This window comes from Nicotiana tomentosiformis, chromosome 8 (genome assembly GCF_000390325.3).
Source record: "Nicotiana tomentosiformis chromosome 8, ASM39032v3, whole genome shotgun sequence".
Lineage (NCBI taxonomy): Eukaryota > Viridiplantae > Streptophyta > Magnoliopsida > Solanales > Solanaceae > Nicotiana > Nicotiana tomentosiformis.
This window is the reverse complement of record NC_090819.1, coordinates 35,131,453-35,145,714: the sequence shown is the minus strand read 5'-3', so window position 1 is coordinate 35,145,714 and position 14,262 is coordinate 35,131,453. Positions and strand designations below refer to the sequence as shown.

Here is a 14,262-nt window from a genome sequence, read left to right as displayed (position 1 = left end):
ATCCACCAGAGAATTTGTTGAATTTCTGTAAATTGCATTTGAGGAAATCTACCAACAATAGACTCATTTCTGCTGCTAAACAAAAACAAATGATTGTTCTATAACTTGCACCCTCTGGTTTATGCAAAGTACTAATAAGAGTCCACTTGAATAGTATGGAAACCAAAAGAACATATATATCAAAAGTACTAGTACAAAATGGAGAGGAGATGCCGGAACAAAATGGCATATGAATATATGTGGTAGCTCAGTCATTCACAAACATGTCATTAAGCAACAATCCACTAATATTGTGATGATAACTTCTAATACAATCAAAGAATATATGCTGTCAAATGATGACCAAGGAGCAACAACTATCACTGTAATCTAACCCGTGAATTGCACTATTTTACAAGAATGTCTGGCACCCAATCTCATCGAACCGACGATACAGAATCAATTTCATCTCTTGCTTTCTTGTATAGTTCAAGCCTCTTAGCACATTGCACTCTTTTCTCCATCAAAGCTGGGTCTTCATCTAACAATTCTGCAAGTTCCTTGCCCTGAAATTTCCCGAAAATAATTAGCACTACCTTTGGGACATTAAAAGGATTATCAAAATAAAAGTTGTATCTGGCTCTCCCTCAGAATTGTAACTAGTTAAGGAAAATATGAATGAGATAACAAAAGAACTTGTTTTATTGATTGCAGATACTAGACTTTTGGAAAAGTAAATGTTGCAGCCATTATCACTTGAACAGACTGAAATCTAATGTTACCCCGCCTAGCTTCTTATTCTGCACAAGATTTATTTTAATTTTTAACACTTATAACTCAAATGTGTTCTCTTGCCAAAGAGAAGAAAAAGAAGAATCAAGAACGTTAAGAATTTCAAGTTGGCAATTACTATGATATTCTTGACCCACATGTCAGTCATTGATTTTTTAGTTCGAAGCACAAAGCTACGGACAGTAACTTTAATCTTCAGACAACAGAGCAAAAATTACGTCAACACTTGCATCACCATCCTAAAGCTACTCGTGTTAGTCTATCAGCACATTAAACGGTTAGTTTTTACAATATTGTGTATTCAAATTAAGCTAAACAAATGTAAAAGAGTTTCATCCATAAGAACATAAACCTGAATTTTAAGTATCATGTATCAAAACTACAGCAAATATAAATACAAATCAAAGGCGAAGAAACTACCTCTTTCTTCCCAATTTGAGTGTAGAAGTGATTTAGTAGAGATTGTTTGGCCTCCTTAACTTGGCAATAAACCACTGCTTTAGGGATAGTGTTCCTCAGCGTATCGGTCACCATATTTACATAAGATGATACATTTGAACCAATCCTCCTAAAGTGACCCTCTGCATGCCGGTCTACAACAGGAGTAGCTGCTGGATTTCCCCCTTTAGTAGTTGCTGGATTCCCCCCTTTCTCCACTTCCTGAGGAAGTTTTCTGAAAAAATCCACTGTCAGATAGGAGGATTCCATGTCCACCAGTCTTACGACTGTCTTTCTACCTTCATCGCGAAATTTTTCCAAGGCTTCATACGAGGCCACAGCTATTGCAGATTGCAGACTGGGAAACCGCTTCAACTCCTGCTCCATCAGCATATTTAGAGAAGAGAGAACGAGAGGAGGAGGCTTGGAAGGGGAGGAGGAAGGATAGAGCTTAACCCTGACTTTAGGGTCAACATTACCTGACATTCTCCGACTGAATTCCTCACAAGTTCCTTTAAGACAAAGTGAACCTAATAAATGAATCCTTGGTCAGTTATTCATTGACTTAATACAGTCTCAAGAAGAAGCACGTATATCAGTTGCCTCCAATAGACTTCAAAATAAGTACTTACAGCATCTACTGAGGCTTCAGCTGGCCCTCTATAATAATTTAGTGCTCCCTCAATAAGCCGTCTATAACCTTGCTCAGGTGCAATCAAATGAGGCTGATATCCATCTGCCTCTGAGACAACTTTTCTCACATTTTGTATTGAAAGATGCCGGTCAAATGGGAGTTTTCTTAAAGCAGCAGGAAGCTGATTGTCAAAAACTCCATAAATTCGATCACCTCCTGGTCGGCTGAAAGGAAGAAAAAAATCTTTAAAAAATGAAATTAGGTATATCATTTAGGTGAACTTCATGTACATTCATCTATACTATATTAAAAGCACGAAGGCCATTAGTGAAATGTTCTTCGCCTATTTTATTCTTTAAAAATAGAGTTCACAATAGACAAAATAGTAATTTGATTATTTTTCCTAAAATTTAGGATGTTGAAATCAACTACAATTTTTATTATTAAATCTTTCCTTTATATGAATAATATAAACAATTCTAATTTTTAGAACTTAAAAAACCCAAAATTTAGCTACGCATGTAGTTGTGCACGCATATAGATTTTTAAGGAAGATTCCTAACAAAGCAAAACATTTAAACTCTTTTTGGGGAACTTTTACAAGTGTGATATGCAAAAACACACATTTTATAAATTTAGGGTGTATCGCCGAAATAAAAATTTACAAGCATATTTTTTTATATTAAATCTCAAATTATAATTTTCTGTTTAAGATTTGTCTTCTTGTGTCTCACTCTGGGTTTGTACCCCAAAACTAGATCCTACATCAAAATTTAGCAGCTAAATAATACTCTAACAATATAAATAATTTAACTTATTTTGAGTACACGAGCAATATAAATAATGTTTAAGCAAATTTTAACTTATATCATAATGATTTAATTTAATCATTTTATTTCTTTCTACAAATAAATTTTGTTGGATTTAAATATTACTAATCTAAAAAATTCTTAATATGATAATTATATCTAACAATATGGAGTGTCTTATTGTTTTTCGTTTTTTTAATTTGAGTTCAATAAGAATAACATGAAATTTATATCAAGTACTTTGAGCATATAGAATTTGTTTATTTAAGGCTATGAGAACATAGTATAGTTGCATACAAGTCAACATTTATTCTACTTTATTTGAGCTATTAAAGCAATTGCACAATTCATATATCGAAGTTATGTAAAGGTATTAGTAAACTTTTGCTTGACATCGTTTTGTTCTTTATTAAATTTGCTAAATAGGATCAATAGTCAATATTTTTTAAGAGCTTGTACTTTTAAAATTTTCTATTTTATAATTCATCACGTAGTTTAATAATTTTTGTATATTTATTTCTCCAAATTTCATAGTACACGCATAATCCACATACTCTAAAGAAGGTCCGTAGCGAAATATCGTTCGTCTTTTCTACCCTTTAAAAATAAACTTTATATTAGATCGTAATTTAGTTATTTTTCTAATATTTAGGAATTTGAATTTAGCTAAAATTTTGGTTATTAAATCTTTCCTTATTTGAATTAAGTAGAAAATTCTAATATTTAGGACATTAAAAAAATATTACTTTGGACAAATAAGAGTATTACGTTTCTTTTCCTTACGGTAATTTCAATGAAATGTTTGACATTTATTCTTCTTACGTGGCACTAGAATTCTAAAGGAAAGCTTTTTCATAGTATCTATATCTATATACTATATTAATACTATATTAAAAGTACGAAGCCCCTATCGAAATGTCGTTTGCCCTTTTTACCCTTTAAAAGTTAATTTCATAATAGACAAAATAGTCATTTAATTATTTTTCTAATATTTAGGACTTCAAATTCAACTAACATTTTACTTAAGAATAACCTAATATTTAGGACTTCAAATTCAATTAAATTTTACCTCATTAAATTTTTTTCTTATTTGACCAGTTTTTATAAATATCCTTTTAGAGTTTAGTACGTGGCCACTAATTTTATTTTTTTTTAATTCTTAGCCTATGAGGTATGTAATAGTATTTTCTTTTTCTCCAAATTACCAATAATTGATTACCTAAAACATATGGAACATCCATCGGCAATGCATGTTCGTTTCTTTCATGTTAACTTCTTAAGAGTATTGATTTAATTTTAACTTTAAATTTCTAGAAGTCTGAACAAATATGGTGTTAATTTAGAAATAAATTAAGCTACGATCATACTATGTGAAATTGTAACTACAGTTAATTTTTTAAACTTACAATAAACTAATGTATTTGGAACTTTTGAAATATCTATAAATTTGTCATTTTTCCCCCTATAATTTTGAAAAATTGACCTCAACATTGTGAACTCTTGAAATTTCAAAGTTGTTATTAGCAAAGTACATTCAGAATGAGTTTAGAATAGTATTAGCTTTTATTTCGCATTGGATGAACGTGCAAAGAAGGGAATTTAGACTCGGATCAATAAGAATTCAGGCAACTTTTTTTACACACAAAGAGGTTCATTTGGCTTGTCTATAATTTTGATTAACTTTGAATGAACAACTATTTTTTTGTATAATGACATTATGAACGTACAGTTTACAAAGAGATGCAAGAGATGCAAGATGAGATACAACAACATAGCATATTTGTATTTTATATAATAAAATATTTATAACTATAAATACTATAGAATTAATTACACTAAATTCATTCAGAAAGTGTTTAATTCAACCATATATTGTATCAATTTACTAATATTTATTTTCATCATTAAACATATATTGAGTTTAGTTTAACCTCAATTGCTATTTTTCAATAATTTGTGTATATGTTTTATATTGATTAACGTGATGCACACGTGCAACGCACGTACACTAAAACTAGTAACTGAAAATGTACAAGTGTGCATGTATGCATTAGAGGAGTATATCCAAATTAGCTTTCTCCCTTGTGCATTATGGTAATGTACTTGAGCTCCTTTCGATTGTTGTAGTTTCTTCCCCATTTTGAACTTACAGGTTCCATAAGTTGCATTTGATTCTTTGTTTTCACTTTCTAATGCCCGCTTTTAAAAAAACGTTTCTTTCTACTCTTTGATAGCTACCAAAAATCTATCCCACTTCTCTCTTTTGAATTATTTCTAACAATGCGTAAAGAGTACTTACACGTATCTATCTTTTCGACAGTTATTATATCTAAGCGTCATTCTAGAACTTAGCAAAAACATGTAAGTTTATACATCAATTCCCACCAACATATAAAGGGGTGTTCGCCACATTAGAGCTAGTAGTATGAGTATCCACTAGTTTGCCCTCATTTTAAAGGAAGGATTAGAATGACCGTGTAACGACCCGGCCGGTCGTTTTGAGAGTTGTAGCCCCGTTCCTTGCTTAATTGTTGTTATATGACTTGTCGGGGTAGTTGGTTCGGGTCCGGAGAAGTTTCGGAATGAGTTGAGACACTTAGTCTCAAGGTTGGAAGCTTAAGTTGAAATGGTTGACCGGATGTTGACTTGTGTGTAAATGGCCCCGAAATGGCATTTTGATGGTTCTGTTAGCTCCGTTGGGTGATTTTGGACTTAGGAGCGTGTCCGCGTAGTGATTTAGAGGTCCGTAGTTGAATTAGGTTGGAAATGGCGAAAGTTAAAAATTTAGAAGTTCGACCGAGAGTGGACTTTGTGGTACCAGGCTCGGATTGGGGTTTCGGGAGGTATAGTAGGTCTGTGGTGTCATTTGTGACTTGTGTGCAAAATTTGAGGTCAATCGGACGTGATTTGATAGGTTTCGGCATAGAATGTAGAAGTTAGAAGTTCAAAAGTTCTTAGGCTTGATTCGATGCGCAATTCGTGGTTTTAGCATTGTTTGATGTGATTTGAAGGCTCGACTAAGTTCGTATCGTGTTTTAGGACTTGGTGGTATATTTGATTGAGGTCCTGGGGGCCTCGGGTGGAGTTCAGATGGTTAACAGATAAGCTCACCAGTTCTGGTGCAATCGCACCTGCGAAGTGGTGATCGCAGGTGCGAGCGGAAAGCGCAGATGCGGCCTGGAGGGGAGTGTGCAGTGGTCGCAGGTGCAAGGGAATTTCTGCACCTGCGTGGCCGCAGATGCGGGGACTGGAGCGCAGAAGCGGTAATGGATTGTGAGCTGTGGAGCGCGGATGCAGAAGGATTTCTGCAGGTGCGGACTCGCACCTGCGCGTGTGTGGTTGCAGAAGAGGAGGCAGTGGAGCCTTGGGCAAACCACAGAAGTGGAATATTTCTCGCACCTGCGAGACCGCACGTGCGACTAAATGAGTCACAGGTGCGAAAGTGCTGGGCAGAGTATTAAGTTCGAGGGTTTCGTGATTTCCTTCATTTTGGAGATTTCAAGCTCGGGATTAGGCGATTTTTGAGAGGGATTTCGAAGGGATTCTTGAGGTAAGTCACTTGTGGTTAAATTTACTAAATAATTATGTTTCCCCATTGATTTTTCCACCTAGATTGTGTGGTTTTGAGGTGTAATTTTGGAGTTTGAGGCTAGGGATTTGGAGAGTTTAAATTGGGGATTTTGGTGTCAATTTGGTGTTGGATTTTGATAAATTTAGTATGGTTGGACTCGTGGTTGAATGGGCTTCCATATTTTGTGACTTTTATCGGATTTCGAGACGTGGGCCCGGGGGCAACTTTTTAGTTGACTTTTTGACTTTTGATTAAAAACTTAGTATTTTCTTATGTAATTGATTCCTTTGGCTCGTGTTGATTGTATCGAATTGTTTGTGGCTAGATTCGAGGCATTCGAAGGTCGTTTCGCTAGGCCAAGGCTTGTTGGAGTAGAGTTTTGCACAGATTGAGGTAACATTTCTATGCTTGGTTCTGAGGGTATGAACCCCCGAATTTCGTGCTATGTGATTTATGTTGAGGTAACGGGCGTGCACCGTAGAAATTGTGATTTAGTCGATTCCCAGGAATTGCGTAGCTATTTTATCTGAACATTTTTGATGTACTCTATGTGTTAGAGCACTTGAGTTGTGATTCATGCTAGAAATCATGTTTAGTCTATATGCTGGTACTATTGGGACCCACAGTGATCGTTCTTTGCTGTTGAGTTATCTGTTTAATTGCAGTTGCGTATTCAGTCAGATTCATCATTACGTGTCATATCTCAGTCTCTGTTATCGTATATCGTCACATCTCGTATCATTGATTAGGGCTGCTTAGCATGAGTGTTGTGAGCCCGAGAGACTGGAGAGTTTGGTGACTGAGTTGGGGCCTGAGCGTCGTGATGTGAGTGATATCTATATATGTGGATCGGGTTGCACGTCGCAACAAGCCTCATGACTATATCTATGTGGATCGGGTTGCACGCCGCAACAAGCCTTATGGCTATATATATATATATATATATATATATATATATATATGTGGGGGGGGGGGGGGTGGATCGGGTTGCACGCCGCAATGGGCCTTATGGCTATAGGTGGATCGGGCTGCACGCCGCAGCAGGTATCATACAGTATTGAGTGACTGAGCGTGGCGAGCGAGAATTGAGACGGGTAGATTAAGTGCTCTGAGAGTGTGAGTACTTGGGATTTCATTGTGTTGTATCACATACGGTATTCACCTTGGCATGTAGATATAGAAATTCATACTCTTCTTATCAGTCACAGTTGGCCTATTTTACCTGTGCTGAACTTAATTGTTGAATCTAGAAGCATGTCTACTTTTCTGTATTGTTAAACTCTGTGGTTTACTGTATTGTGTGAGCTCGTCACTGCTTTCAGACCTCAGGTTAGACTTGTTACTTATTAAGTTGGTTGTACTCACGCTACACCCTACACTTCATATGCAAATCCAGGTGTTTCCGGGCACGGCGGTTGCTGATTCCTGACAGTTCATCAGTTCGGAGATCATCGAGGTAGCTGCCTTGGCGTCCGCAGTCCTTGACTCCTCCTTTATCTTTTAGTCTTGTTTATACTGTTCTACTTTCCTAGACAGTGTTCCATTGGTTAGACCGTGTTGTTATGTAGATGCTCATATACTCCGTGATACCCGGATCTTTTGGGAGAATTTTGTACTAAGTTACGATGTTTATATCCAGTTTTTACGAGATTCTTACTTAATTAAATTTATTTCAGTATATTTGGAATTTTAAAATGTGGTATGTGTTAGATGTCGGCTTGCCTAGTACCATGATAGGCGTCATCGCGACATGTTGAGTTTTGGGTCGTGACAGACCGAAATGCCCAAGTCTTCTTTCTCTTTTCTCGAGGAGTCTGGAAGAAAAACCATTCAGAATAATCAAACTTCTTACAGAGTATACTGCACCATCACTTTTACCCTTTTAGAAAGGGCCAGCACCGTCAAACGAAAACTGTATGTGTACACTGTCTGGGTTTACATTCATCTTCATCAGACCAATAATCCAAATGTTCATCAGTCTTTATTTAACTAGAGGACTGGGTTTTCAAAGACGCTAAAACCAAGTCAAAAGTATGTTAGCCTAATTCGAATGGCCCAAGCAAATATGGGAAAACAGAATAACAGGGATAGTAAGATGGACCAAGGAAAAAACATAAACAGTGAATTAAAAGGATATACCAACTGTTTTCTATGCAGAATAATGGACAGAAGGTGTCCACAAATCTTAATGATGTTGTGTACTGCTCCACTCACAGAGCTCGCCATTTCTTTCATTCTTGTCTTGACATTTTAATTAGTAAATGTTTCAGGATTTTAACAGAAGTTACAACATTATTAGAACGAGGGCTTTTAAGGTCCAACCATTATTGAAAGTTAATAAACACTGATTTAAAGGTAAACAATACATTCTGAATAAACTAGTAAACGCCATATACAGATGACGTTTTTACAATTACAGATTATTTTCTTTTGGTAATATTGACTCTGAGTCCGAGAAGACATCCTTTTATTAGTATTTGCCAAGAAATGCTACAACAAACTTTACAGTTGAACTAGTTTCATGAATGAGAACATGATTACATTACATGAACAATTTTAACCCATAAAACCCAAGGCAAGTGCAAGTTTGGATTCGTCAGATATACCGAAGTTACCTGATTACAAATCAAAGTAAGGGAAAAGGATAAGTGATGCACATACCCTCCATCCAGATGCTCTTTGAATATCTTGTCAAAAGCACGGCAAAGTTCCAAGATAGTATACAATTGTGCCTGAAATGGAGCAGTGAAGTTACTGAGTATATAGTCTCTCAACGAACAACAACAACAACAGCAATATAAAATGAAGCTTACCCCTGCATCAACAGCAATAGGCCTCCCAAGGTGGTCCATCTCAGATTCAAGTTCATCTATGCCTTTATTAATAACTGAGGTGATGCCCGGTATTTTAGCTAGAATTACAGACTCCAAGTGCTGAAACAGAAGCACCTCAAATGTTAGCTCTATGTTAATTTATTTAGGACACTTTTTTTCCATAGACAGCACTAAAAGTATACCTTCGAGAGAAGTTTTGCAAGATATTCTGAACCCATTTTACTAGCCAGATGCCCATAGTCAGGACTGCTTGCAAAATATTCACGCTCCTTCCTTCTCGCATAGATCATGTCCACATTTTTATTTATATCAGCTTGTGAACGATTCACGATTCCAACCCAAGGATATTGCAAACGATAAGCCCTTCCTTCTAGAACCTTAGATTAGAAATTAAAAAACTAATTCAAATACTTTCATAAGCGATAAGACTATCCTAACTAAATAAGAGAGTATATGAGGGAACCAGGGGGGACAGAGAGGAAACAACAACAGTTCACAGTTCAATTAGGATAAGCTATTCCGAGTTCACCCAATTATATATACTTGAATTGTATGAAGATAAACTCAATCAACGATAACCATCTAAATATATCATGTGGGTTTAGTACTCTGAAAGTGGGTTTCAGACTACGGGGATCAAAACATCTAATTTCTTATGTGAATTAGCTCCTTTAACTTTTTGAAATAACATTTACAGATTCACAAACTACGTAAAATTACAATGAAACACAAATTTTTATTGTTAGAAACATTTAGAAAATGTAAAGATCACAGTGAAAGAAAAAACTGTTTGACTCAAGACGTAATAGTATTTGTTAAATTGAGTGACTATTTCATCTAAGAGTTTAAACTGTCGTATAGGATACACTTCTATTTATTTAATTATCTTTTCAACACGCCCCCTCACATGCAGCCCTGATACTTTTTTCTTGGGCCAAGCATGTGAAAACTCTTTTTGGTAAATGGATGATGGTAATACTTGAACTCAGGATCTTTGTCTACTCAAATATGATATTAAATTGTACAACCATCTCATCTAAACTTAACTTGTTAGATAAGGCACCCTTTGATTTAGTTATTAATATCTTCAAGAGTACTAAACAAACTACGACAAAACGTAGTGCACTTCTGTCGATAATCCATGAAGATGATAGAAGAACTCACATCTAAAGCATTAGTCCCTTTATCCATCAAATCAAGCTTGGTCAACACGCCAAATGTCCGTTCTCCTGCATGAGTCGCAATTTAACTCTTTAAGGATGATTATCACAAAGGTAGACGTTAAACAATTACAAACTCCAAGTTGTTACATCCCAAGAGTATATACCTGTGGGATCTACTTCCCTTGAAAGTTTTATAGCATCTGACGTGGCAATATCCTGATTCGCAGGAGAAATTGCTAGTATGATGCAGTTGGGCTGCATATCAAAGAAAATGTTAAGAACATCAGATGATTAAACTGATACCACTTTAGCCATCAGATATAGCAGCATGAAAATAGTTCCCATAGTAAGCCAAATGTGCACGATCTATGCAAGAATAACTAGCAAAAAACGTGAAACAAGCTCTTGAACTATTCACAATGATGAACATACCGATACGACAATTTGCCAAATTCACAACTAGGACTTAACGTAAGATAAATGCAGCAATCCAGCATAAAGGTTTACCAGCTCATTATCGTCAACTTATGGAAATATTAGTATGTCAATATTTTAGCAATTTGATATTGACAATATATATGTACAGAAAGGCTTTGATCAATTGGCAAAAAACAACTTTTTTATTATCTGAATTGAAGGGACTGTTGATGTATGCTCTCCAAGAAAGCTCTGTGATACAAAATTATGAAGGATTCCAACTCGATAGATCAGTTTATTGTTTGCTTAACTCCATTTCAGGTGCTGGAAATATTCCACTTTCTTTTGCTTATCCATTTAGTCTGTCTTCACTTGTTCATAACCCCTGTTTCTATATTTGGCTAACGAAATAGGGAATCCTCGACTTCAATATTGTAAACACGGGAAGAAATCCAGTCGTCATTCCATCTTTTGACATCCTTCTAGCTTTTGAAACAGATATGGAGACCAAAGTTTTAGTTAAAAACACATGTAAATCTTTTTTCCTTCAAGACAAAAGCACCTGAAATCTCTAAAATGCCTGTGGTTCATGTTTGTCAACGACAATTAGCTACTAGTTGTGCCATCTTGTATTTTTCTCAATACTTGAAAAGAAAACTCTTCCTTCTCAATGGTAAAAAGAATATTATAGCAACAGCAGAAAGCGAAAAAGTTCGTCATTACCTTTGCAACGTAAGATTGAACCATGTCTTCAATGTCTTTGACAACACTCTCAGGCTGCTCCTCTGCAGTAACAAATTTGTATTATTGAGGAAACTCAGATAAATATGAATATGCATAAGTAGGAGAAAAAGTACAGTACATACCAACAGCAACTTTGGTCAAACCAGGTAAATCAATCAGTGTTAAGTTGACCACTGCCAGTGCATAACATCAAGCAAGAAATATCAGTATAAGAAAGAAAATTGTTTTGTCTATTAGGGAGTCAGACCACCAAAAGCAACGTGAAACAAGAACATAATTTCGGGAAATACTGAAACAGCAATTCCAACTAAACATTTTCAAAGCTCATATAATCATAAAGTTACTTTTGGAAGTTCCAACTAGTTCCTTAAAAGATTTGAAACATTAACTGAGAGCATACCATTTGGGGAATATATGCTCAAGTGGATAGGAACAGGAGAAATCTGCTTTGTTTTCCCTGTGACTCTGTCAGTTTCATCCTGAATCTCCCTGCGTACGAGGTCTGTAAAAGCAAAGAACGTATAAAAATCACATCTTTTGCACCAGCATCCAGTAACTAAGAGCACTTCGCATACACATACAGACACATAGTAAGACAGAAAGAACAGCGAAAGAAAGAACTATAGAGCAATATCTGAGGTGCTGAATCATTAATCACATAATGACACATTGACACTTTTTGATAAAGTAACGACACATTGACACTTAACATATACCAACATCATCATCGATGGTAATTTGTACGATATATGGATTTTACCTGTTTACTTCATCATTCACCAATTTTGAAGTTGAAACAGAAAAATAAAACTTAAAAGCATGCTATAAATTTTTCCTCTTTTCTTTTGGGGGGGGGGGGGAGGGGGGGGAGTAATTGAAAATAAGGCCTCAAGAAGATAAAATAACGGATATCATTTCACATACTGAAGTCTGTAAACCGTCTCCTTGGAAGGTGACCAAATTCTGCATATTCCTGTTGCCCTTCATCTGTCTTGTGAAGCTGCAGTACTAAAGGTCTCCTTGTAACAATCCCTGCAAAACTACTAATAAATGAGTATACCATTGATTCACCAATGTGATGCAAACAGGAACATATACTGTATTTCAAGAAGATTACTCAAAAATATTCCATTCGTCCTTTTTATCCATCACTTCAGCCAATAAATTTTGGTCCACAATATTTGTCAATCTAGAAAACCAAGAAGGCATTAACTATTTTTTAATGCCACACTTATTAATCCAAGAAGGCATATTGTCATTAATTACTCATTCAAGGAAAGGGTCAGCCCAGTACACTAAGCTATCGCTATGCTAGGGTCCGGGAAATGCAGGACCATATTGGGTTCTATGTACGTAACCTTTCCTTGCATTTTTGCAAGAGGCTTGAACCCGTGACCTCCTCGTCGCACAAAGACAAATTATAGCATTGCGTGAGGCTACCCTTCTACTCATTTAAGGAAAAATAAGGGTAATTGAATTAAATAACCTTTATGATTAATTTTCTTAATGGGTATACTAAAACACTGATCATCAATAATATAACAAAATCGAATTGATCCAAAATGGCGTTACCTGATCCTCGTGGAAGAAAATCTCGTCCCACTATACTTTCCAACACAGACGACTTCCCTGAACTCTGAAATTTATCACATAACAAGGTGAGTAAAGATGCTTTACTCCAAAAATACCACTCCTTCAATGAGTGCCAAAGTTAAAGTTGTATCAATTATGTTCTCTATTCCACTTTGGGTGGCACAATTACTATGTGTAGAGTCAAATACCTATTCTTTAACCACGGTTTTTTTTAAAGATACTTTTCAAATATTTTGAATTGTTAACTACTGCGACTAATGATACTTCTTTGAAATGTCCGAATTCATACCAAATAGGTCATTTGACCCTAGTATTCTGAATCATGTCACGTAAAGTGGAAGGGGAGGAGTCTAAAATTAGTAACGGTGAAGTTTAATTAAAATATCCTGATCAAAGTTTAAGAAAATTGAGGCACCTGACCACCGACGACGGCAACAGAGGGAAGTTCATCCCAAAGAGAAGAGAAGGAGTTATCGCCGCCGCCATAATCACCAAGAGCAGTACATGCCATCTGAATTCTGTTCACTAAACCTATTAAGCTCCCCATCGTCGTCATCTTTCTTCTGTTTTTCGCTCTGTACAGGACCCTAAGCTAAGCTCTACAATTGAACAAAGATAGCTTGTGAATTAAGTTTTTTTGGAGAGAAGAGAAAAAGAAAAGCTGGCTATATGGACTTGAAAGGACGCGAAGTGAAACAGAGAGAGAAAAGTCGTGAAGTTGGACTGGTTTATTTGTTTGTTCCTTCAAAGAAGCGGAAGGTTCGATGATATGTCGCGCCACTTTGATATATTTGTCCTAAACAAAAGATACTTACAAAGACAAGAATTTTACTTAAGATTCTACACTTTCATTTTTAATTTATATGGTGTTGTTTGATTGAAGTTAAACTCATATTTTTTTAAATAAAAAATAAAAAATTATGATCTAAAATAAATTATTAATATTTATGTCTATAAATTATTTTTGTTAAAAATAAAATGAGAATTTTAAAATTAAGTTGTTTATATACTTAAAAAGAAACAATATTATATATATTGCAACATATGGAGTATAGTTAGTTAATTTATAAGTAGTATGCATTTTTTTGATTTTATTTAGTACTCAAAGGTATGGTATAACAATGAAGTGGGAAATATAATGAGAGATCAGAGATTAAATTTGCTTGTTGATTTCTTATTATATGTCTAAATCTTGTTGGGTTCAGTTATTCGAATCTTATACTAGTCTTATACTAGTAAAGATTGAAAACATCTAAGTAGGATAGATAAGATACGTGCAATCTTACAT

The 14,262-nt window shown here is 35.3% G+C and overlaps 1 protein-coding gene across 1 annotated transcript; it reads right to left on the bottom strand.

Moving 5' to 3' along the window:
* Positions 1 to 210: 210 nt before the first annotated feature.
* LOC104098515 (phragmoplastin DRP1E-like) lies at positions 211 to 13,730 on the bottom strand. Its single transcript, XM_009605263.4, has 15 exons — positions 13,390 to 13,730; positions 12,954 to 13,017; positions 12,306 to 12,413; positions 11,782 to 11,883; positions 11,504 to 11,554; positions 11,361 to 11,422; positions 10,385 to 10,475; positions 10,222 to 10,286; positions 9,240 to 9,434; positions 9,037 to 9,156; positions 8,885 to 8,955; positions 1,842 to 2,067; positions 1,689 to 1,739; positions 1,192 to 1,587; positions 211 to 545 (listed from the first exon to the last, which is right to left on the bottom strand). The coding sequence occupies exons 1-15, from the start codon at positions 13,528 to 13,530 to the stop codon at positions 417 to 419; spliced, it is 1,872 nt and encodes a 623-aa protein (XP_009603558.1). The 5' UTR covers positions 13,531 to 13,730; the 3' UTR covers positions 211 to 416.
* Positions 13,731 to 14,262: the final 532 nt, after the last annotated feature.